The sequence below is a fragment of the Piliocolobus tephrosceles genome, chromosome 21 (genome assembly GCF_002776525.5).
Source record: "Piliocolobus tephrosceles isolate RC106 chromosome 21, ASM277652v3, whole genome shotgun sequence".
NCBI classification, from domain to species: Eukaryota; Metazoa; Chordata; class Mammalia; order Primates; family Cercopithecidae; genus Piliocolobus; species Piliocolobus tephrosceles.
In genome coordinates this window covers 24,392,485-24,417,341 of record NC_045454.1, presented here as the reverse complement: position 1 = coordinate 24,417,341, position 24,857 = coordinate 24,392,485, and the positions used below count along the sequence as shown (strand labels likewise).

The 24,857-nt window shown below is 45.4% G+C and overlaps 1 protein-coding gene across 3 annotated transcripts in view; it reads left to right on the top strand.

The window, feature by feature from the left end:
* Window positions 1–24,857, top strand: part of TDRD12 (tudor domain containing 12) — a 101,621-nt gene that overhangs the window by 65,951 nt on the left and 10,813 nt on the right. For all 3 annotated transcript variants that reach the window (XM_031934815.1, XM_023229066.1, XM_023229067.1), the window contains 13 exons: window positions 3,011–3,167; window positions 3,584–3,711; window positions 5,388–5,579; window positions 5,879–6,007; window positions 6,989–7,106; window positions 7,725–7,858; window positions 8,004–8,224; window positions 12,644–12,743; window positions 16,158–16,342; window positions 17,265–17,475; window positions 19,647–19,739; window positions 21,382–21,554; window positions 23,968–24,036. In XM_031934815.1, coding sequence (XP_031790675.1) covers window positions 3,011–3,167; window positions 3,584–3,711; window positions 5,388–5,579; window positions 5,879–6,007; window positions 6,989–7,106; window positions 7,725–7,858; window positions 8,004–8,224; window positions 12,644–12,743; window positions 16,158–16,342; window positions 17,265–17,475; window positions 19,647–19,739; window positions 21,382–21,554; window positions 23,968–24,036 — 1,910 coding nt within the window. The remainder of the gene's footprint in view (window positions 1–3,010; window positions 3,168–3,583; window positions 3,712–5,387; window positions 5,580–5,878; window positions 6,008–6,988; window positions 7,107–7,724; window positions 7,859–8,003; window positions 8,225–12,643; window positions 12,744–16,157; window positions 16,343–17,264; window positions 17,476–19,646; window positions 19,740–21,381; window positions 21,555–23,967; window positions 24,037–24,857) is intronic.

Below are 24,857 nucleotides of genomic sequence, written 5' to 3'. Positions count from 1 at the left end.
CCATTGGCTGAAGCTTTTAGAAATGGGTATTGAGGCTGGGCACGGTGGCTTACGCCTGTAATCCCAGTACTTTGAGAGGCTGAGGTGGGTGGATCGCCTAAGGTCAGGAGTTCGAGACCAGCCTGGCCAACGTGGTGAAACCCATCTCTAGTAAAAACATAAAAATTAGGTGGTTATGGTGGCGTGTCTGTAATCCCAGCTACTTTGGAGACCGAGGCAGGAGAATCACTTGAACCTGGGAGGTGGAAGTTGCAGTGAGCTTGGATTGTACCATTGTACTCCAGTCTGGACAACAAGAGCGAAACTCCGTCTCAGGAAAAAAAAAAAAAAAGAAATGGATATCAAGTGTCTAAAACGCTGTCACGGACCTGAGTCTATCTAACCGTCACAGCAGCAGCATGAGATGGGCAGGCCATGTATTGTTCTCACCATTTTATGGAGGAGAAAATGAGGCTCAGGAAGAGTTACTGGGGTAAATTTCCCGCTGACAGGGCTAGGAGTGGGGTTGAAGTCTGAGCTTCCGCTGCTTTGTCCTGTGCTCTGTCAGTCATTTCCTATCTCCCCACCCTGCTTCATAATCCTCCTTAACTTTTCCCATGTGGGAAAACCTTAGAATGACTGTATTAAGTCTGTTCTAGCATCGCTATAAATATCTGAGGCTGAGTAATTTATAAAGAAGAGAGGCTTAACTGGCTCACGATTCTGCAGGCTGGAGCAGAAGCATGATGCTGGCATCTGCTCGGCTTCTGTGGAAGCCTCAGGAAACTCACAATCGTGGCAGAAGTCTAAGGGGGAGCAGGTGTGACACATGGCTGGAGCAGGAACAGGAGAGATGGAGGTGCCACATACCTTTAAACACTAGATCTCAGAAGAACAGCACCAAGAGGACAGTGCTAACCCATTCATGAGACACTGCCCTCATGATCCAATCACCCCCCACCAGCCCCCACCTCCAGTACTGGGGATTACATTTAACACGAGGTTTGGGCGGGGATGCAGAGCTAAACCATATCACCAAGAAAGAGGTGGTGGGAAAGAGAGGAGCAGCGTGAAGGTAAACGATGCAGGGCATGGCCCTGTGCTGCTGGGTTGCGGCTGTTAGGAGCCTGGTGGGTGTGGAACCTGCATCTCGGGGCCTGGCACTGAGGGTGCTCCAGATAGGGCTCCACCAGTGAAAAACAGCAGTAAGAAGACATAGGGTTGCAGTTAGAAAAGATGCTAGCTCATTTTTCTAACCATGCCATGCAGTTTTATGATTTCCGTTTAGAAAGTTGCATCTGTTGGCCGGGTGCGGTGGTCACGCCTGTAATCTTTGGGAGGCCGAGGCAGGCAGATCACAAGGTCGAGATTGAGACTATCCTGGCCAACATGATGAAACCCCGTCTCTACTAAAAATACAAAAACTAGCTGGATGTGGTGGCACATGCCTGTAGTTACAGCTACTCGAGAGGCTGAGGCAGGAGAGTTGCTTGAACCCGGGAGGCGGAGGTTGCAGTGAGCCAAGATCGTGCCATTGCATTCCAGCCTGGGCAAGAAGAGTGAAACTCCATCTCAAAAAAAAAAAGTTGCATCTGTTATTTTGAATTGATTTAATCAGATTAATGGATGTGTTTAATGAGAAGCAACTGATGAGAAGTTGCTTATGTTAAGGCCGAACCCTGGCTCAGGGCAGAAAGGGATGTCCAGGTCTCGTCCCTGTGGCCCCCAGCTTTTTCCATGCCTCCGTGGTCAGCCTGCTTTCAGGCCTGTGCCTGGAAGCTGGGCCCACCTGGATCTGTGTGAATGAAAGAGGATCCTTGGCTCGTCTTCGGTTACTGGAGGTTGTGTGTCCAGGAAGGTGTCTGGCAGGCAGTGTAGCTTCAGGAGTTACCTGTGGGCTTGCAGAGGGCAGGTTTCAGAAAATAGTCTCCTAAGGGAGGGGTTAGTCATCTTTTTTTTTTCTTTTTTTTTTTTTTTTGAGAAAGAGTCTTACTCTGTCACCCAGGCTGGAGTGCAGTGGCGCAGTCTCAGCTCACTGCAACCTCCACCTCCCCGGTTTGAGCAATTCTCCTGTCTCAGCCTCCCGAGTGGCTGGGACTACAGGCACACACTACCAAGCCCAGCTAATTTTTGTATTTTTAGTAGAGATGGGGTTTCACCATATTGGTCGGGCTAGTCTCGAACTGCTGACCTCAGGTGATCCACCCACCTCAGCGTCCCAAAGTGCTGGGATTACAGGCATGAGCCACTACACCCAGCCAGGGTTCGTCTTTTTTAAGGCCCCTTTCTTTTTTTTTTTTTTTTTTTGAGACGGAGTCTCACTCTGTAGCCCAGGCTGGAGTGCAGTGGCGCCATCTCCGCTCACTGCAAGCTCCGCCTCCTGGGTTCACGCCATTCTCCTGCCTCAGCCTCCCGAGTAGCTGGGACTACAGGCGCCCGCCACCACGCCTGGCTAGTTTTTTGTATTTTTAGTAGAGACGGGGTTTCACCATGTTAGCCAGGATGGTCTCAATCTCCTGACCTTGTGATCTGCCTGCCTCGGCCTCCCAAAGTGCCGGGATTATAGGCGTGAGCCACCACGCCCGGCCTTTAAGGCCCCGTTCAAGAGGCATTTAGTTCATTCTAGTGCTTAGGATCCGTGCAGGGGATCTGGAGCCAGACTGCCTAGGTTCAAATCCTGTTGCTACTATGTATTAGCCGTGCAGCCTTGGGTGACTGACTTCACCTCTCTGTGCCTCAAATTCCTCACCTATGAAATGAAGCAGTGATAGCCTCTGCCCCATAAGAGCATCTTAAGAGCCAAATGAATGAATACTTGTGAAGTGCTTCATTGAGACTCTCAGAAAATATGACTCAATGTGTCTAAATCTGTTTTAATGAAATTATATTGTCACTTTTCCAACCTGTGTGATGATTATAGCAGAAACTTACAGGGTGCTGCTTCTGTGCAAGGATATGTTCTTGATGTTTCACATGTGGATGCTGAATTCCTAACTACTGTCTGGAGTCATTTGAATTTGTGTCTTCGCAGCCTCTTGCAGTCATTGTGTGCCCTGGGTGGAAGAAGGCCCAATTTATTTTTGAATTATTGGGAGAATATAGTATGTCCTCCAGGCCTCTTCATCCTGTGCTATTAACAATCGGGCTCCATAAAGAGGAAGCCAAAAATACAAAGCTTCCAAGGGGCTGTAAGTATCCTTTTCAAACAGCTATAAAAGTGAAAGTATCTTTTTCACTGTCTTCCCTACAGAAGACAGTAGAGCCTGGCCGGGCAGGCGTGGGTCCACAGTGACATGGCTTGTGTGACAACACACTCACAGTCACTAGTCCAGACCTACTTCCCAGCTCCCGATGGTATCAATTACAAAGGCTTGATCTTGACTTACATCTGCTTCACTGAGAAAACTATGTCATTTCATTCATTTATCACTTTTTCACTCAACACTTAAACTGTTAGATGCTGGGCATACAGGGTTGACTAGGACAGAAGCAATGTTTTACTTCATTAGAAGGCATTTCTAAAAAGTATGTGGACTCTTAGCAGAGGAAATCTTAGAAAAACCTGTGGAAAATTGAAAATGTTGACTTTTTCTTTTAAATGCAGGTGATGTGATTGTTACGACCCCATACAGCCTGCTGAGGCTTCTCGCCTGTCAGAGCCTGCTGTTCCTCAGGCTCTGCCACCTGATCCTGGATGAGGTGGAGGTGCTATTCTTGGAAGCCAATGAACAGGTGAGCATGGCTTAAGGTCTTCACCACTCAGAAGAGAGGTGTGATTAACATGCTAACTGACGGCAGGAAGGAGGAAAAGTGTCTGGTTGGGGAATACATTGGTTAATCTAAACAAATTTTACGCTTTAACTTCTATAATTAAGAAGAAGGAATTGTTATCTGAAATTTCCTTCCCAATGTTAGAGTTCTTTCTGAAGTGCAAACATTCTTTCCCAGAGATTTCCTAAGATAGTTAAAGTTTTTCTGATTACGGAAGTAATGATTTTTATTTTAGAAAATTTAAGACATGGAGAAGAGCACTTGAAAAACGCAGCTCCCAGAGCCATAGTCTCAGAAGGGATCCCTCTTACTGTTTTGGAGTACTTGCTTCCTTTTCTTTGAATTCTTGTGTTTGTTGATACATATAATTAATAACATCAGGGGCATGTTTTACAGGCCATTTTGTAGCCTGCTTCCTGTTCCACAGCCTGGTGGTTACTGGCCATACAGTATGCAGTTCTTCGGACATCACAGAATTTGTTTTAAAACTGTCTTAATTTTGGACATTCAACATAATTTGTATATGTGTGTGGCTACAGAACATGCATGTTTTTTGCACCTGTTTCCTTTAGGATGAATTCCTAAGAGGGGATTCATGGGTCATAGGCTTTGAGCTCTTGTAAGGCTTTTTTTGGAAGCAGTGTCACATGATCGTCAAGGGCATGCACTTGGAAGTAATGATGGCCCCAGTTTCCAGTCCAGGCTTTGTTACTGATGATGGGGCTATTCAGGGTTCCCGAACTCCTCTGAAATCTCAGGTTCTGATTTTTGTAAAACAAGTATCTAGGCGTACTGCTCTGTGCAGCGTCCTTTCTGAAAGCATGATCTGATGTGCACTCCTGTCAGCCATGTGCCAGGCTCTCCACACCGCTGCCAGAGCAGGCTTGGCCCAGCTTTCTCTTCCAGTCTAACTGGCCAACAGTGGGATCTTGTCAGCCTAATTTATATTTCCTTGATTACTTTTTAGGTTGAATATTAATTCGTATTGATCATTTGTATTCACTCTGAGTTGCTTGTTCATTTCCTTTTCTTATTTTCTGTTGGTAGGATGATCTTTTGCTAATCAGTTTTCAGAAGTTTTTATGCAAGAACATTAATCTCATATTAGTTTATTATGCATGTTTACCAAGATGTTGCTTGTGCTTTACTTTTGTTTATAATGGAGATTGTAGGATATTTGTTGACTTTAAACTTGACATTTTCTCCTATTTAGTTTTTGCCTTTTTTTTTTTGAGACTGAGTCCCACCCACTGGAGTGCAATGGTGCAATCTTGTCTCACTGCAACCTCCTCCTCCCGGGTTCAGGCAATTCTTGTGCCTCAGCCTTCCAAGTAGCTGGGATTACAGGTGCCTACCACCATGCCCAGCTAATTTTTTGTATCTTTAGTAGAGACAGGGTTTCACCATGTTGGCCAAGCTGGTCTCGAACTCCTGACCTCATGATCCACCTGCCTCAGCCTCCCAGAGTGCTGGGATTACAGGCGTGAGCCACCACACCCGGCCTTTTCCTTTTTATTTTTGAAAGACTTTCCCCACTCTGAGAACAGAAAATATACAATCCCTAACATTTTATGTTCTGTCACACTAGTTCTTACTCTTTTGAAATGAAAACGAAATTAATTATACTAATTTTTCAGATGTTTGCTATATTAGATAGTTTTAAAAAAAATATTGAAGTTGAAGAAAGGGAATCTGCACCACATCAGATTGTTGCAGTTGGAGTTCATTGGAACAAACATATAGAACATCTCATCAAAGAGTTCATGAATGATCCCTGCATTGTGATCACAGCCATGGAAGAGGCTGCTCTCTATGGCAATGTCCAACAGGTAATTCTGTGTGTGTGCGTGTGTGTGTGTGTGTGTGTGTGTGTGTGTGTGTGTGTGTGTGTGTTGGTGGGGAGCTGATGAACACAAGCAAGTAACTTTTATTTCATGGCTTAATATTAAACAATTACAACTTTGATTTCATATATAAATTATGAGTGAAATACAATTATAGTTGAATATTTAAATATATATTGATTTCTTATACATTCTTTTCTATTAAAATCCCAACACCTATGGAAAGTGGATCTGGAGCTCCTAGAATATTAAAAAGTAACATTGTTTCTGTGCTTCATTACCAGGTAGTACATCTTTGCCTAGAATGTGAAAAAACTTCTACTTTACTCCAAGCTCTTGATTTCATTCCAAGTCAGGCACAAAAGACCTTGATCTTCACCTGCTCTGTAGCTGAAACAGAAATAGTGTGTAAGGTGAGCCCATCTCCATATAAAAAATGTTCTGTTTGTTTCAACTGGTTGAATCTCAAGTCATCACAAAATTACTGGGGTAGTCGACTGTGTGGCAGGGAAGTACAGTTTTACAAGTTTAACAACAATCAGAAGAGGAGGTAGGGTCTGCTCACAGAACATGGAGGCTGAGGCCTGGTGCTGGGGAGGAACCAGGTGGGTGGGCAGGGCCTTTCCCCTGCAGCAGCATTCCCCAGGGCAGGGGAGTTTTGTCTTGGTGGAGTATTAAAAGTATCAATTTATAGACATGACAACATCTTCTGTACCCTCTGTTTATGAAGATTGAGGTGGTTCATGCCTACATCCTAGCCCTTTGAGAGGCGGAGGTGGGAAGATGGCTTGAATCCAGGAGTTCAAGACCAGCCTGGGCAACATAGTGAGACAGACCCTGTCTCAAAAAAAAAAAAAAAAGAAGAAGAAGAAGAAGATTGAGAAGATAACAGTAAAAGATATCATATAGCCAAAAAAATCAAATAAATTGGCTAAAAATTTATTCAGTTTTATTTTGTACTGGTAAAATTATTTATTACCATATTAGTGGTAAAACATAGAAATGAAGCCAACTACCAAATAGTTAATAGTACATCTACCTTTCTGCAACAGTGAGCTAGAAGTATAGTTACACGATACTGTGGTCAACAAGGACTTTCTATCTGTTGTGTATGTGTGTGTGTATACAAGTATAGCTGTGTTATTTTAAAGGGAAGCAAAATAGTTTTAGCAAAAGATTGCTTGTTTCACTTGAGCAAGATTTTAGACAAAAACAACTGAATTTTGGAAATATATTCCAGTTTATAATCATCTCATTCTTAAGAATTATGGGATCAGTGAGTTAGTGCCCTCAGAAATCATTTAAAGTGCTTTACATTGACAATTATTGATGAAACAGTTGGCTTCCAGCCTATATCCCTGACTGTGGCCTGGCCTCTTTCATTTCATCTTTAGGTAGTAGAAAGCAATTCAATATTTTGCTTGAAGATGCATAAAGAAATGATTTTTAACTTACAAAATGTTTTAGAACAGTGGAAGAAGAAGTTAAGTTCTGGCTCTCAAATTACATTAGGTAAGTTTTAGTTTCTATTTCTGTTTTGTGAAGGCTGAGCTAGGAATCCTATCTTTAATTCATTTATGTATCTCATCTCCAGATTTCTCATTATTCCCCGGGTTTACTGAGAGTTTATTAACAATGTTAACTGGGTTTCACTGTGTTAGCCAGGATGGTAATTTCAAAATCAAAAATTAACCTCCACTAAGATTTTGATGTTGAGGTAAATCTCTCAGGTCAGTGGGCAGCCACCATTATATAATATATATGATCATATATATTATGATAGTGATCCTCAAGCTCTCTCTGTGTATATATATATATATAGTCATGCATGATTGCTAAATTTAATATTAAAAATATAACAGTCAACATGTATAGAATAAGTGAAAAATGTATGGGCCACTTGGATTTGTAATAAGAGACATTTTTCAGGCTAAAAAGGAGACCACTTTTCTCTGGAATTTAAGCACTGGGCTGTGGCATTTTGGGGAAAAAATGGGGAAGAAGTTTCGTTGCATCCAAAAAAGTAAAATGTGATACAGAAATCCACCGCAGTGTGGCCGCGGGAACTGCTGGTTAAAGTACGTGGGGGAACTCCAGCGCATGTGACATTGTCAGACTCCCTCTCTGCAGCCCTCACAGACGACTGCGTCCCACTCTTGGCCATCACCGATGCCACGTGTGTAATTCACTTCAGCTTCCCTGGCTCGCCAAAAGTGTTTGGTGGACGCCTTTATTGCATGTCTGATCATTTTCACACGGAACAGGTTTGGTGAATTTTTATTCTCTTCCATATTCTGCTGGCATCTTCTGTGTCATGATAAGCTCAGAGTCCACAAGGTTTCCTCAGTCAGACTAGGATATAGATGATCCACCCCCAATTTTCAGGGTTTATTCACCCCCAATTTTCAGGGTTCTCCTGCAGAACAGGGAGATATGAAAGCCAAATCTGTCTTGCTGCTGACGGAGAAAGATGCAAGCCACGCAGTGGGCGTCTTGCGCTACTTGGAGCGAGCGGACGCCAAGGTCCCCACAGAGCTGTACGAGTTCACCGCAGGAGTTCTGGAAGCCAAAGAGGATAAGAAGGCTGGAAGACTTCTTTGTCCGTATCTGAAGGCTTTTGGTTTTTGCAAGTAAGCCAGTGATTTGTTTCTAATTAAACTGATGTATAACCTGCAGTAAAGTGCACAACTGGTGCAATGTGGTGAATTGTCATGTATCTGTAGAAGCCACCACCCACTCTGAGGGAGCAGCCCAGGGGTTCCCTCGCGCTCTTCCCCACGTGCCCTCCCCTCTGCAGGACTGTCAGTGTTGATTAATTTTGCTTGGTTTTGAACTCCATAGAAATGGCATCGTGGTATGTTCTCTTTCATGTCTGGCTTCTTTCTCTCAGCCTTGTGTCTGTGACGTTCATCTGTGTTGTGTGTATCTGTGGTTTGTTTTGTAGCTCAGTGTTCTGTTATATGACTGTATCACAGTGTGTGTATCCATTCTCCTGTTGATGGGCCTGTGGGTGGTTTCCACTATCAGGCTAAGATGTTTGAAGCTGTTAGGAACACTCTTGGCCATGTCTTTTGTGGAAATGTGCACCCATTTCTCTTGGATGCTCTGGAGTGTAAGTGGCAGGTCGTGGGGTAGGCATGTGTTTAATTCTTCCAAAGCGTCTGGCCATTTTCTGGTCTGGTCAGTACTGTCTGAGAGAGCCTGAGTTGTCCCCCACCCTCACCAGTGCTTAGTGTTGGTAGGGGTGGAGTGGTAAACCATTGTGATGTTAATTTGCATTTCCCTAATGATTAATGATGTTGAATATCTTTTCATAGGCTTATGGGACAGTTGGCCATCCTCTTTTTGTGAAGTGCCTGTTGAGGTCTTTTGACCAATTTTTACAGGGAGTGTTTATCTTTTTTGTCTTGGTTTGTGGGGGGAGTAGCTTATATATACCCAACGTAAGTACTTTGTGTGATGTGTGCACTGAGAATGTCTCCTCCAAGCTGTGGCTTGCATTTTCACTCTTTTAATACTCTGCTGATGATGAACAGGCATTTTAAATTTTGTTGAAGTTTTTTGTTTTTTGTTTTTTTGAGATGGCATTTCACTCTGTCGCCCAGGCTGGAGTGCAGTGGTGCTATCTTGGCTTACTGCAAGCTCCGCCTCCCAGGTTCATGCCATCCTCCTGCTTCAACCTCCCAAGTAGTTGGGACTACAGGCGCCTGCCACCACGCTTGGCTAATTTTTTTGTATTTTTAGTAGAGACGGGGTTTCACCATGTTAGCCAGGATGGTTTTGATCTCCTGACCTCGTGATCCGCCTGCCTTGACCTCCCAAAGTGCTGGGATTACAGGCGTGAGCCACTGTGCCCAGCCTGATGAAGTATTTTCAGGTTACTTTTTTGTGTGCTTATAGGAAATATTTGCCTATCTCGGCCAGGTGCAGTGAGTGGCTCATGCCTGTAATCCCAGCACTTTGGGAGGACGAGGCAGGCAGATCACGAGATCAAGAGATCGAGACCATCCTGGTCAACATGGTGAAACCCCATCTCTACTAAAAAAACACAAAAATTAGCTGGGCGTGGTGGTATGTACCTGTAGTCCCAGTTACTCGGGAGGCTGAGGCAGGAGAATCACTTGAACCCTGGAGGCAGAGGTTGTAGTGAGCCAAGATCACGCCACTGCACTCAAGCCTGGAGACAGAGCAAGATTCTGTCTCAAAAAGAAGAAAGGAAAAATTAGCTGGGTGTGGTGGCACACACCTGTAATCAGCTACATAGGAGGCTGAGGCAAGAGAATCACTTGAACCTGGGAAGTGGAGGTTGCAGTGAGCCAAGTTCACACCACTGCACTCCAGACTGGGTGACAGAGTGAGAGATTGTGCCGCTGCATTCCAGCCTGGACCACAGAGTGAGATTCCATCTCAAAAAAAAAAAAAAAATTATCTATTTCAAGGTCATGAAGGCATTCTCCTATATTTCTAGAAGCTTTATAGTTTTAACTTTCACAGTTACACTTATAATTCATATTAAATTAGTTTGTGTGTATGACCACGTATGGTGGCTCGCACCTATAATCCCAGCGCTTTGGGAGGCTGAAGTGGGAGGATCACTTGAGCTCAGGAGTTCCAAGACCAGCCTGGGCAACACACAGAGACCTGGTCTCTAAAAAAAAAAAAAAATATATATATATATATATATATATGTGTGTGTGTGTGTATGTATATATGTGTATATGTGTATATTTATATATGTGTATATATATTTATACACACACACATACACGCCAGCTGTGGTGGCACATGCCTGTAGTCCCAGCTACTGAGGAGCCTGGGGGGTAGGAAGATCACTTGAGCCTGGGAAGTCGAGGATTCAATGAGCTGTGATTGTGCCACTGCACTTCATCCTGGGCGATAGAATGAGATCCTATGTCCAAAATAAAGAAAAAAGAAAAAAAAATATATGTGTAATGTGAAATCTGGGGCAAGGTTTGATTTTTCCATATAAATAATGGTTTGCTCCAGCATTGTTTATTTAAAATATCATTCGGTTCTCACTGCATTAATGCATTTGCCATAAGCCAGGTGATGGTATATGTGGTCCATTTTTGGACTCTGTTCTGTTACATTGGCCTATTGGTCTAACTTTATACCAGTACTACACTTTCTTATAGCAAGTCTTAGGAGCTGGTGTATGAGTCCTCCAGCTTTGGTCTTCACCAAGGTTGTTTGGCTATTTTAAATCCATTGCACCTCCACATACATTTTATTTTTTGTATATTTTTTTTTTTTTTGAGATGGAGTGTTGCTCTGTTACCCAGGCTGGAGTGCAGTGGCGCGATCTCGGCTCACTGCAGCCTCCGCCTTCTGGGTTCAAACAGTTCTCCTGCCTCAGCTTCCTGAGTAGCTGGGACTACAGGCGTGTGGCACCATGCCCAGTTAATTTTTGTATTTTCATTAGAGACAGGGTTTCACCATGTTGGCCAGGCTAATCTCAAACTCCTGACCTCAGCTGATCCACCTGCCTCAGCCTCTGAAAGTGCTGGGATTACAGGCATGAGCCACCCCACCTGGCCTCCATGTACATTTTAGAATGAGCCTATTAGTTTCTTCAGAAACCTTGTGGAGTTTTGCTAGGGACTGCATTGATTGTGTTGATCAGCTTGGAGAGCATGGGTACTTTGACAGTCATGGGGCTTCTCTGCCTGATCCAGACACACCACCACTGCTTGATACACAGACAGCTGAGGCTGGGACGTGGGTGTCCGATACGTAGCTGCTGGATTAAATTTAAAGATAACTGTTGACATTAACGTTTTTGAATTATTGTACATTAAATGTGTTACTAGCAGCACTTCTATTTATGCTTAAAGAAGACCGACTTTTTTTTTTTTTTTCTAAGACAGTCTCTGGCTCTGTCACCCAGGCTGGAGTGCAATGGCATGATCTCAGCTCTCTGAAACCTCCGCCTTCCGGGTTCAAGCAGTTCTTGTGCCTCAGCCTCCTGAGTAGCTGGGATCACAGGTGTGCACCACCACACCTGGCTAATTTTTGTATTTTTAGTAGAGATGGGGTTTGACATGTTGGCCAAGCTGGTCTCAAACCCCTCACCTCAAGTGGTCCACCCACCTCAGCCTCCCAAAGTGTTGGGATTACAGGCATGAGCCACCATCCTCAGCCAAATATTGACTTTATTTATTTATTTATTTAGAGATGGAGTCTTGCTCTGTCACCCAGGCTGAGGTACAGTGGCACCATCTTGGCTCACTGCAACCTCTGCCTCCTGGGTTCAAGCGATTTTCCTGCATCAGCCTCCTGAGTAGCTGGGACTGTAAGTAGGTGCCCGCCATGACGCCCAGCTAATTTTCGTATTTTCATTAGAGTCAGGGTTTCACCATGTTGACCAGGCTGGTCTCGAGCTCCTGACCTCAGGTGATTGGCCTGTCTTGGCCTCCCAAAGTGCCGAGATTACAGGCACGAACCACCGTGCTCGGCCTCAAATACTGACTTTTAAAACGACAGTTTCCACTATTTCTCAATGTGGAAGCAGCATTGTAGTTAAGGAATGGCTTCTGGGTTAGAGGTCGATTGGCCTTTGTTGTGTATTGTGGCAATGTATTTGTAATTCAGTCTTTATTTTGAAAATATATTTTGTCCATTTACATAATGCATTTCAGAATGGCTAGAGAAATAGGGTGGCTGAGCAGGGAGGATCTCTTGAGCCCAGGAGTTAAGAGGCTGTGGTGAGACATGATCTTGCCACTGCACTCCAGCCTGGGCAACAGAGTGAGACTAAACTCTTAAAAAAAAAAAAAAAAAGTTTGCTAGAGAAATAATGAAGTAACTTATTGAGTTTATTCAGTGTTAATTAAAATGTAAAATCCGTTTGTACTTATTTATATATTATTAATGTCATCTGAAATACTCAATGTGGTTATTCAATTTTTAGGGTGTTTGGAATAAAAGTTCTCTGATTTAGGTTGCAGATTAATTTTCTGAAGAAAGCATTAAAATTCACATTAACAATTATTACTTATTTATGGTAAACCTAGTCATTTCATTTTCAGAGACAAGAGGATCTGTCCTGACCGACACCGTATTAATCCAGAAACGGACATGCCCAGGAAACTGTCCAGCCAAGCCCTACCTTCATTTGGATACATTAAAGTAGGTTCAGTTAAAGATCCTTGTGTCCTCTGACGAATGGTCATGTTAATAAACGTGTTTTATTTGTTAAGCAGGATCTTAGTAGATGTAATGATGTCTTCCAGTGATCAGTATTAACATACCACCATTAATCCAACCAGAGGCGTGCATCCTTACAAGGTGCCTTATTTCAGGGCCCCAGCTTATTTATAAGCCAAGATCAAATTCAGTAATGGATGACAGTTTAAGGATTTTTTTTTTCAATTATATTTTCAGAAAGTGTTTCTATTTGGGGGCCATTAAAAATAATGCAGTGACTGGACACAGTGGCTCCCACCTGTAATCTCATCATTTTGGGAGACTGAGGCGGGCAGATCACTTGAGGCCAGGAGTTCAAGACCAGCCTGGGCAACATAGCGAGACCTTGTCTCTACAAACAAATTTTAAAAATAATAATAATACAGTGATTACATGAATCTTTTCAAGACATTTGTGATAATTTCTTTGAGGAAAATTCTGTAATAAGATGCAGATAGAATTGCCAAGTTAAGGATTTTTAAATTTTCTTTCAGATCCCCTTTTTATTAATTTCTTCATTTCTTTTTGAGCATGCAATTTCTTTTTTTTTTTTTTTGGTTGAGACAGAGTCTTGCTCTGTCGCCCAGGCTGGAGTAGTGCAGTGGCCGGATCTCAGCTCACTGCAAGCTCCGCCTCCCGGGTTTACGCCATTCTCCTGCCTCAGCCTCCCAAGTAGCTGGGACTACAGGCGCCCGCCACCTCGCCCGGCTAGTTTTTTGTATTTTTTTTTTTTTAGTGGAGACGGGGTTTCACTGTGTTAGTCAGGATGGTCTTGATCTCCTGACCTCGTGATCCGCCCGTCTCGGCCTCCCAAAGTGCTGGAATTACAGGCTTGAGCCACCGCGCCCGGCCTGAGCATGCAATTTCTATCCCTTTCACCTGTTTTCCTTAGGGCAGTATCTTTTGTGTTAATTTCCTAGGCTACTGTAAAAGATTACCACCGAGTTAGTGACTTAAAGCCACATACATTTCTTCTGTCATGTTCCTGGATGCCAGAGTCCAACGTCAGGGTGTCAGCAGGGCTGTGCCCCTCTGCAGCCTCCAGAAGGTGACCTGGCCTGTGGCTCGCCCGGCGTCCTTGTGTCTCAGCCGGCAGCCACTGTAGCTCTTTCTCTACCTGCATCTTCACATGACCTCCTCTTCTCTGTGCCCTTTATAAAGGACGTTTCATTGGAGGGAGGGCCCACCTGGATAACCCAGAGCCATTTCCTGGTCTGCAGATTTCACTACCACTACAAAGACCCTGTTTTCAAGTCAGGTCAAAGTCACAGTGACCTTGGGGTTAGGACATGGACATACCTCTTTTGGGAGAGTCACCATCCAGCCCACTACAGTTTTCATTATTGAATTTTTTAAAAAAATTTCTAACTCTTTCCTGCGTTCTGTCACCTCATTTCTAAGTTGTTGTAATTCTGATCTGTTACTCTTTTATACATGTATTGTTTTCTTAGTTAACAAACTAAATGCAGTGTTTCTTGAAGGTTATGTTTTTAATCTGTTTGTGGATGTATCTTTCTAACAGGTTTCATTGTCTGTAGGGATGGTTCTTCTGCTCTTCTCTTTTTAATTATTTTATTTTTATATAATACATTTTGTTATTTTATGATGACTTCATATCGGATTTAACCTTGTTACTTTGCTGCTGCTCGTTTTTGGATAGAATTTGTTTTCCTGGCATTTTGGAGGAGGTGTGGGTCAGGGTAACTTTTCTGATCTCACAGAGTTCCCATTTCTGTTGTTTTATATACTGTATAAAATGAATATGGTGATGTAGTGTCTAAGATTTCTGAGATTCCCTGGCCCTATTCCCCTCCTGAACTCTTACCTGGTTTTCTCTTCCTTCATCCCTCTTGTCCCTGGAGGGACAGTGTGGAGATTTTGTAGGGGCTCCAGCCTTCATCCACTGTGGAGGCAGGTGAAGCCTTCCAGGCTTGCTTGTCACACTGGCTGAGCCTGTTTCCAGGGAGGGCCTCTTGCCTGTTCTAGAGCTCTCTGTTCTCAGGTCTATTGCTTCCCTCTGCTTCCTCCCACACAGGCACAGACACTGGTGCCTGTGGGTGTCGCCAGCCCGGCCCTCTCCCCCATCCTGCCAAGTGCCTACTTCTCACTCCTGGCATCTGCTCTGGGCAGCCAGGGCTCCCTGCCTTCATGCAGGGTGTCTCTGCCCTCTGCACACTGACTTCTTCCTCACACACTGGTTCCCATGCCTACTCTAACCTGTGAAGGGCTGTCTTCTCCAGCATACGCAAGCTGTGGCCTCTGTCCACTTCTGGATTGCCGAGGGTCCCTGTAGGACACAGTTTTATCCCTATAACCCTGGAAGCTGGTAAACAGTATGCTCGTAATAAGATGTATCTTGGCCGGGTGCGGTGGCTCAAGTCTGTAATCCCAGCACTTTGGGAGGCCGAGGCGGGTGGATCACGAGATCAGGAGATCAAGACCATCCTGGCTAACGCGGTGAAACCCCGTCTCTACTAAAAATACAAAAAAATTAGCTGGGCGTGGTGGCAGGCGCCTGTAGTCCCAGCTACTCCGGAGGCTGAGGCAGGAGAATGGCATGAACCCAGGAGGCGGAGCTTGCAGTGAGCGGAGATGGCGCCACTGCACTCCAGCCTGGGCAACAGAGTGAGACTCCGTCTCAAATAAAATAAAATAAAATAAGATGTATATTGTTACCTGAAAAAAGATCGGAAGGTCTCAAGAGACAGCAATGCTATTTTAAGAAGAATTTCTGGCCGGGCGCGGTGGCTCAAGCCTGTAATCCCAGCACTTTGGGAGGCCGAGACGGGCGGATCACGAGGTCAGGAGATCGAGACCATCCTGGCTAACACGGCAAAACCCCGTCTCTACTAAAAATACAAAAAACTAGCCGGGCGAGGTGGCGGGTGCCTGTAGTCCCAGCTACTCCGGAGGCTGAGGCAGGAGAATGGCGTAAACCTGGGAGGCGGAGCTTGCAGTGAGCTGAGATCCGGCCACTGCACTCCAGCTGGGGCGACAGAGCGAGACTCCGTCTCAAAAAAAAAAAAAAAAAAAAAAAAGAGAAGAATTTCTATAGAAGTGCAGTTAGAAGGTAAAGAGAGGAACACTTATACCTAATAATGAAGATTTAAAATAATGAAATTTGCAAAATAAAAAAATCTTCCATTAGATTTAAAGTGAGACTCTAATTCTTTGTGACTATGTGAGGTATTGGTTTTGCCTTGCCTTTTTGGCTAGCTTCCTAGTTTATTTCTAAATCCACGTTGCTAAGCTTTGGTTTCTTAGGTTGGGTACTGATTTCTGCAGATACAGGGAGTGTGTACATCTCCAGTTTAGACTAAGTTTGTTTCCTGGTCATGTTTACTATATATGTTTCAGATAATACCTTTTTATATTTTGAATGCAACAAATTATGTTGGCCGTATAATTGATAAACACATGGATCTTTATGCAACTCTCAATGCTGAAATGAATGAGTATTTTAAGGATTCTAATAAAACAACTGTGGAAAAGGTGAAGAAGTTTGGATTGTATGGATTAGTAGAAAAAACGCTTTTTCACAGGTAACATATCTGTTTATTTCACCTGTAAAGTTTTGAAGCATGAGGTAACTAAATGGTGTTTAGTTCCTATTTTCACCTCTGTCCATTTGAGTGTGTATGTGAACCTGGTGACAGCGGGGTTTTCCCCCCAGATCTGCTCCAGTTCTTCGTGGGAAACTCTTCCCCAGGCTCCTGAGTATGGTGACACCGTGACCCGTTGAGCTATCACTGCGTGCAACATACACATACATCTTTAACTCACTTAATTCTTGCCAAGTTCCTATCAAGTGGGCATCATTCCCGTTCTACAGATAAGAAAACAGCCTTGGCAATGTTACGAACATGGTGTCAGGTCAGCTCGATACCTGGCATAGTTTGTTCCAACCTGGTCAGTCTGAATCACATGCTCGTTTGCACCCACTTCCCTTAAATCCACACCTGGCGCCACCTGGTGATAGCCTTGAATTCAGAAACTTTGAAACTTGACAGGTGACATCGCTCATGCCTGTAATCCCAGCACTGTGGGAGGCTGAGATGAATGGATTGCTTAAGCCCAGGAGGTCGAGGCTGCACTGAGCTATGATCATGCCACTGCACTCCAGTCTGGGCCACAGAGCAAGACCTTGTCTCTACAAAAAACAAACAAACAAAAAAGAAAAAAAGAAAAACAAAAACTTTGTGACTTTAATTTGCTATGTTAATTTTTATTATGTTGTTAGATAAAAGGATTTATTCTTATTCAAAAGTACATGTTTTTATACCTATGTATACTTTAAAAAATCCACCACTTGAATTACTGAAGACCTTAGTTTTTATTTCTAGTATAGAGTAAAATCATGGCATTTCGGAGTCTTTTTATATGTTTTCCATTTCATGGTAATTTGAGGCAAGCACAATCCTTTCTGGAATCTCTGTGTTGAACCAATGCCCCGTGGCTCTCCAGGGTTCAGGTGTTGGAAGTGAGACAAAAAGAAGACGCCTGGGCCCTGGATGACATCCTTGTAGAGTTCATCGACGAAGGCAGGACAGGACTTGTCACAAGGGACCAGCTGCTACCTCTCCCAGAACATTTCCACACACTTCCCCCGCAGGCTGTGGAGTTTATTGTCTGTAGGGTGAAACCTGCAGACAATGACATGGAATGGAATCCGAAGGTGGGTTATTTTGGCTTTTTATCTAGTGTTGACTTTTAGAATGTATTTAACCCAGAATATACACAGAATTGAGGCCTGTCTGGATTTAGAGTGTGACATTTGGGCAGGGAAAGCGCGGTCTGCTCAGATCCCCACGGTGTGTGAACATCCCAGCTGAGCCCTCAGAGAGGTGCTGGGCAGCCACAACACTGCCGCCGCCACTAGCCTTGTGCTTACACTCACAGAATTGGTATAAAGTAGGGATGTCGGTAAAATAAATTGCCCACAGCCTAAGCAGGGGAAGCACCTACAAAAGTGAACATTCCAGGCTGGGTGCTGTGGCCTATCATCTCAACACTTTGGGAAGCCAAGGGATGAGGATTCCTTGAGCCCAGGAAGTTGAGGCTGCAATGATCTATGATCGTGTCACTGCACTTCAGCCTGGGTGACAGAGCGAGACCCTGTCTCTTAAAGAAATCAAATCAAAAAACAGAAAAAAACTGGAAAAGTGGACCCTCCAGCCAAAGAGGGGGCACAATGGGTGGTCTCAGGAGAGGCCAGGTGATTCCACTGGGGCAGGGACGATGGGCCAGGAAGGAGAGATGGAGGCCAGAAAAGCTGCCAAAGGAAGGGTCATTTCCTCTGGGCTTCGTGGGATAACTAGGATGTCACCAAGTAGAACAGATGGGCGTTGAAAGCAAAGAGAACCACTTGTGCTGAGGCACAGGCACAGAAGAGGGCCCCATGTGGGCTCACGTGGCCGTCCAAGTGGAGTGGGAAGGCCCAGCCCTTGCGGCCAGGGAGAGACCTGCCGCCAGTCCTGCCCATCACTGGAGCATGAGTCGTGTTGCTAAGTGCTCTGATTCTCCAAGGAAAGGTTACATTTTGCATAATTCGACAAATGGGACATGAAATAAGTCATTGCAATTGGCAAAGTAAAAACAGTTTGGGTTATAAACAAAGTTAAACATTATCCAGGAAATAAACAAGTGAATGCTTCCATGATGCAGGATAAACAGACAACCTTACTCTTCTAAGTTTAGTAAAAGGAGCCTTTATCACAAGGCAGTGGTGTTCCTTCTTTGTAATGACCGTCTCCTGTGTACCAGGTACCCTCCTGGGTTCTGGGAATGTAGTCATCAGCAAGAAGGTCACAGTCCTTTCCCCAAGAAACACCTGACCTGTGAAGATGACTGACTGAAAGTCTCCCTTGAAGGAGCTGCCTTCTGTGGGAATGGAGAAAGCTTCTCCTATGTCCGTTCTTTCGAATTGATTCACCAAGTGCAAGGGGGACGGAAATGGGCAGGTCCCTTTCGCCCTGCTTTGTTCATGTGAAAATGTGCATGAGAGGTTGCTTAGACAGGTCCTGCCTGTTGTGTTCCTCCTTGAGAGGAAACGGCCATGGCCAGGCGTGGTGACTCATACCTGTAATCCTTGGGAGCCCAAGATGGGAGGATTGCTTGAGCCTAGGAGTTCAAGACCAGCCTGGGCAACGTTGTGAGACCCCATCTCTAAAAAAAAAAAAAAATTAAAAATTAACCAAGTGTGGTGGTGCGTGTCTGTGGTCTCAGCTACTGGGGGACCTGAGGAAGGAGGATTGCTGGGGCCCTGGAGTTCAAGGCTGCAGTGAGCTGTGATTGTGCCACTGCACTCCAGCCTGGGTGGTGGAGAGAGATCCTGTGTCAAAGAAAAAAAGAAAGAAAACAGCAGGCATTTACTCAGGGAGGGGTACACAAAAGACCAGGCCCTCAGCTCCAGTGTCACTGGCTGCAAGGCAGCTCCATTGCAGTGACGGCTTCAGAGCAGGAGGAACAACTTTCACTTCACTTTCATTGAGCTTTCAAAGAAATAGGCATCCGTGCTTTAAAGACAGATTGGTAGGTGATGGAGGAGATGGGATACGCATGTCCACAGAAGGAAATGTACAGTGTTGGGTCCCAAAGGCACAGACCCCGCCTTGAGCTCTGGGAACTCACTAGTAAGAGACCATGGGCGAGTTCCTTTCCACACCTGCCTCACTAAAATCTGCTATTAGCCTTGTGGATGAAAGGGGGTGATGACGTCTGTGACCTCATAGCGTTACTGTGAGGCTCAAATGAAATGCATGGAATATTTTGCAAACTGTATGGTGTATACAAAATAAGGTATTTTGTTGAAGCCTCACCTAAAATAATGTTAAGTGCTTTTTTCAGGTTACTAGGTACATCCATCATAAAATTGTTGGAAAATTACATGTTGCAAAAGTGATCCTGGCTTTGGGAAATACAGTTTGGATTGATCCAATGGTAAGTATGCATTTTTCTTAAAAATAAATCTGTTTGGGCCACTAAAATTATCCAGATTATTCTAAGCTGTCACTTGAATAACTGCTGCACAGAAACGGTGACTTATTTGGGGCTCTGTTAGGGAGAGGTGTTTTTCATGTTATTTGGGTCATGAATTGGGTTGTGGGTTTAGTTTTTGTTCAGGGGAACATTTTACATTGTAACCCCAGCACACATGTGCATTGTGTATGTGAGGCACACGCACACACACACATGCAACTGAACAAAGCTTCTTGAGGACTCCATGTGACATTCTCCAATGCTGACAGTTTGTAACTTGCTCATTCCCCACGTACTTACTGAGCACCTGCCACGTGCCAGGAGCAGTGCTGGGCACCAGGTTCCCTCTGGGAGCAAAGCACACGAAGCCCCCATCCTGCAGAGCAACCCTTGGGGGAGGCGGGGGGAAGGGGGAGGGGAGGACACATGACAAGGACACGTGACTCAACCGGCCTCCGTGTCTCTCCACCGCTGCTGGCACCACCTCCCTGCTTGTTCCCCAAGAGCTCCACTCCTCCACTTAAATCTTATTATGAATACTTAAAAGATTTAACAGAGTCAGTTTATAAAAACTTTTGCTGAAAGTTATTTTTATGAGGTTGGAAAAGTTTTAACATGTTAAAAGGGGAGTTTGGATGTAAGGTTTAAGACTAAGCAGAAAATGGTTTTCAGAAGAGAAAATATGGATTACAAATGCAGGTAAATGAGGAGACTTGGGCATCTTAGTTGATGCTGTGATATTATTGTGTTTGTTTTTTGTTGGGGGAAGAAAAGCAAAAATTTTATTAAGTGGAGATTTAAAAGAGATTGAAGTAAAGAAAAAAACCCACCGGGCAGATGGGTCCACACTGCAGCGTGTGTGGCAGTGCTCACGGCGGCCAGAGGGAAACAGACCCACCTTCGCCGTCTCCACCTGCTCCTGCTCCCACCCAGTTTGAACAGAGAGAGGCTCCTCCACACATTCCCCAGTGGGCACACATTCCTGGGGTTCACCTAGGAAGAGGCCCCAGGCAGGGCAGGCCTGGACACCCCCCACCCTCACCATGGAAGGGACAGCCCCTCCTATACCCACACCGCCACCAACAGGGCCAGGTTGTTAGAGATTTTTGTGTTTTACTTAATTTTGTATAAATGGAAATGGATGAGGATGTTTTGGTTGCAGAAAAGACAAACAGAAGAAATGGCCCAGAACAGGATTCAGGTTCTTGGCTTAGGCCTTTCCCAGGCACGGGCAGACGCTGAGCCTCAGGAGTTAAAAATAGTTGAGAAGGAATGAGAAAGATGTAAGAATTATGCATCTGACTAGGGGTTTATCCCAGATTTGCAAATTGGTCGTGACTAGGGGTTTATCCCAGATTTGCTCTTGCCACCCCCCACCACCTGCTCATATTTCTGTGGCATGGGGCAAGGCCTGGACCATTTGGATGGAGCCTCAGGTATGAAGCAATCCAGATGCTGCCATGGGAAGCCCTGCACATCGTGGCAAGCGCCGAACTGCAGCCGACATGGCAGGATGAACCAGAGAGGCCCTGTGAGAGTGTCTGTGCTTCAGTTAAAATTCAGAGTGACTCCTGCTAATGTTCAATTTTTTCATTGATTCAAGGTGCACATTACAAACCTTTCCAATTTAAAAACCTCTGTCATTGATTATAATGTTCGAGCTGAAATTTTGTCCATGGGAATGGGCATTGATAATCCAGAACACATAGAACAACTGAAAAAATTACGTGAAGACGCAAAGATACCAGCTTTTGAAGAAAGCCTAAGCCAGACCCTGTAAGTGAATTTCTGTCTCCTTTTTGGAAGAGCTGCTTTTTGGAAATACAACTCACAAGTGTTAAGGACATGTTTTATGAAAGTAGAAGAGTTGGCGTGGTTTCTCACGCCTGTAATCCCAGCACTTTGGGAGGCTGAGGTGGGCAGATCACGAGGTCAGGAAATCAAGACCATCCTGGCCAACACAGTGAAACCCCATCTCTACTAAAAACACAAAAATTAGCTGGGTGTGGTGGCGCATGCCTGTAATCCCAGCTACTCGGGAGGCTGAGGCAGGAGAATCACTTGAACCCGGGAGGCAGAGGTTGCAGTGAGCCGAGATCACGCCACTGCAGTCCAGCCTGGTGACAGAGTGAGACGACGTCTCAAAAAAAAAAAAAGTAGAAGGGTTTTTAATGCGTCTCCATGTACCCATCACTCAGTTTTAATAATGACCAATATTTTGAAAATCTGGTTTTATCTCTACCCCAGCCCACACTTGCTTTTGTTGGCGTATTATAAAGCGATCTCAAATATAGTATTTCACCTGCGTCTCTTTAACTTTTTATTGACAAATAGCACACATACAGAAAAGTGCACACGTCAGACGTGGTGTGTTTCCTGAGTATACCTATGTAATCAGCCCAGATCAAGAAACAGAGCCTGGCTTAGAGCCTCCCCTCATTCTAGCTACTCCCCCTGCCCAACAGGAGCCATTCTCCTGACGTGGAAAAGCAGGGATGGTTTTCCCTGCTTTTGTACTTGGAATGGAATTAGACAGTATGCCTCCTCACCATAGTGAGTTACAGAAGCTAGGCTCAAAGGAGGCATAAATTCTCTGAATTCTCACAGTTACATAATGTTCCTTTGTATGAATATACCATTATTTGTTTACCCATTCTACTGTTGACTGGGGAGATTTCCAGTTTGGGGTACTTCAAGTAATGGTGCTTTAAACATTACCGTACATATCTTTTACAAATATATACACTTACAGATAAATTTCTGATGGAATGGGATCACTGAGTCATGGTTAGAGTTACTACCCAATAGTGTTCCAAAGTGGCCGCACCAGCGTCTCCTCCCATGGAGGGTATTAGGGAGACTGTAACAGTCACTCTGAGGAGGGATCCTGGCAGCTCCAGAGGGGGAAGGATCTGTATCAATAATTGCTTCCAGTTAGGAGGAAAACAGAAGGCATCTGTTAAGAAAGTGGGCAAAAGACATGAGCAGCAACTTCAGGATGCCTAATTACCATATGAGAAGGTGCTGGAACTCCCGAAAGCCCAGGGAGTAACACCACAGCATGCTCAGCCCACCAGAGAAGGGAATGAGAGAAGGAAGGAAAACACGCACCAAGTGTGGGCAGGGATGAGAGCGGCAGGGTTTCCCAAAACTTAACCAGAGCACTGTTAGCACAGCTAAAAAAACTTCAATTGCATGTGTTTTATTGTGGCAAAATACACATGACAACAGCTGCCATTTAAATTCTTTTTAAGTGTACAATTCAGTGGCATTTAGGACATTATCAGTGCTGTGCAACCATCATCACTCCATCTTCAGAACTTGCTCATCTTCTGGACAGAAACTCCATACTCCTTAAATAATAATTCCAGAGTCTGCCCCCACGGGCCCCCTACTCTCCTTTGTCTCTAAGAATCTGCCAATCCTGGGCACTTTCAGTGGAACCGTCCACTGTTTGCCCTTTTGTGTCTGGCTCATCTCAGTGGAATTTCCTCAAGGTCCACCCGTGTTGCAGCCCGGGTCAGATTTCCTTCCCTTTGAAACTCATCCTCCATGGCATGGATCACCACGTTTTGCTTCTCCATTCATCTGCCTGTGCACACCTGGGCTGCTGCCCCTCTTGACTGTGGTGGATGTGCTCCTGTGTACACAGGTGAACAAATACCTGTTTGAGCCCCTGCCTTCACTTCTCTGGGGTTGCTACTCAGAAGTGGAGCTACTGGGCCCTGTGGGAATCCTGTGCATGATTTTTGGGGACCCTCCATCCAGTTTCCGCAGCTGCTACCCTATTGCCCGTTCCACCAGCCACATCCGAGGCCTGCAGTTCTCCATGTCCTCTCCTTGACCCTGTCCGAGGTGCAAACTCCAGGTCTCTTCGGGGCTCTTCCGGGTGTGCCTCTGTGCACTTGTGCTATTCTAAATGGCCCATACACACGAATGCTTTTGAACATCCTAATTCCCCAGTCTCTCGCTCTCCACGTCTCCTCCGGCCCGGCCCACCTAGGCATCTGGGGTCTGTAGGGCCTGGTAGCTTTAGAAGCAGGCCTCCATCTCAAAAAATAAATCAATAAATAAATAAGTAAAAAGTGCTTTTACCCCTGCACTCCAAGCTCTGTCCTCCACTGTCCCCAGACAGGCTCCACAGACGCACATGATTATTTGCAAATGAAGTCTGCTCTGCTTCCTCCAGGCCGAGGGTGACAGGGACCAGGCCTGCTCAAGACCAGGATCGTCCATCCAAGAAGCAGGAGGGACAGGGGTGAGTAAGAACACCACAGAGCTTTCTCCCAGAATGCCAGAGACGGGGCCATGTGTGAGGGAGAGCCAGTGAGGGACGGTCCACACGGACACCTGGGAGGAGTCCCCACGAGCTGAGGGAAGGACTTGGCGGTGAGTTCCAGGAGCAAGGATGAAGGTGCCCGGAGCGGAGCAGCATACAGGGACCCAGAGGTGCCGGGCTAGGTCTTGCGGGGCCTGTGGCCACTGCAGGGAATGGGCTCTTTCTCCACAGAGGCTGGAGCCATGAGCGGATTTTGAGCAGAGGGGTGACTTGAACAGAAGATGGTTTGTGGCTGCTGTGTTGAGAACAGACTCAAGGGAGGGTAGGGGACAAAGATTGTGCCAGGGGCTTCGGACAGGAGGATGGAGGCTTGGACCAGGCGGCTTTGTGGAGGCTGAGAAGCCGCTGGTTTCTCAGTGTGTTCTGCTGGAGCTGACGCGGCTCCAGCCAGGCTGCATCTGTGGCAAGAGCACAGCCCTCGTGGCAGGGCCTGGGAGCCCCAGAGGTGTGAGAGGAGGGGTCCGGGGGTGAGCCCTGGTGTCTCCGCTGGGGAGCGTGGAGAAGGGTGGGGATGTTGCAGCCAGCAGGTGGAGGGAAGCCTGGAGAGGCGGGTGGGCGAGGGATGCACGTCCCAGACAGGAGTGATGAACTAGCCCAGGTGCAGCTGCAGACCCAGTGAGTGAGGACCAAGATGGACAACTGGGCTAGTGGCCTGCCAGGCTAGAGACCTGTTGGGTTAGTGGCTTGCTGGGCTAGTGGCCTGCTGGGCTAGTGGCCTGCTGGGCTGGTGACTTGCTGGG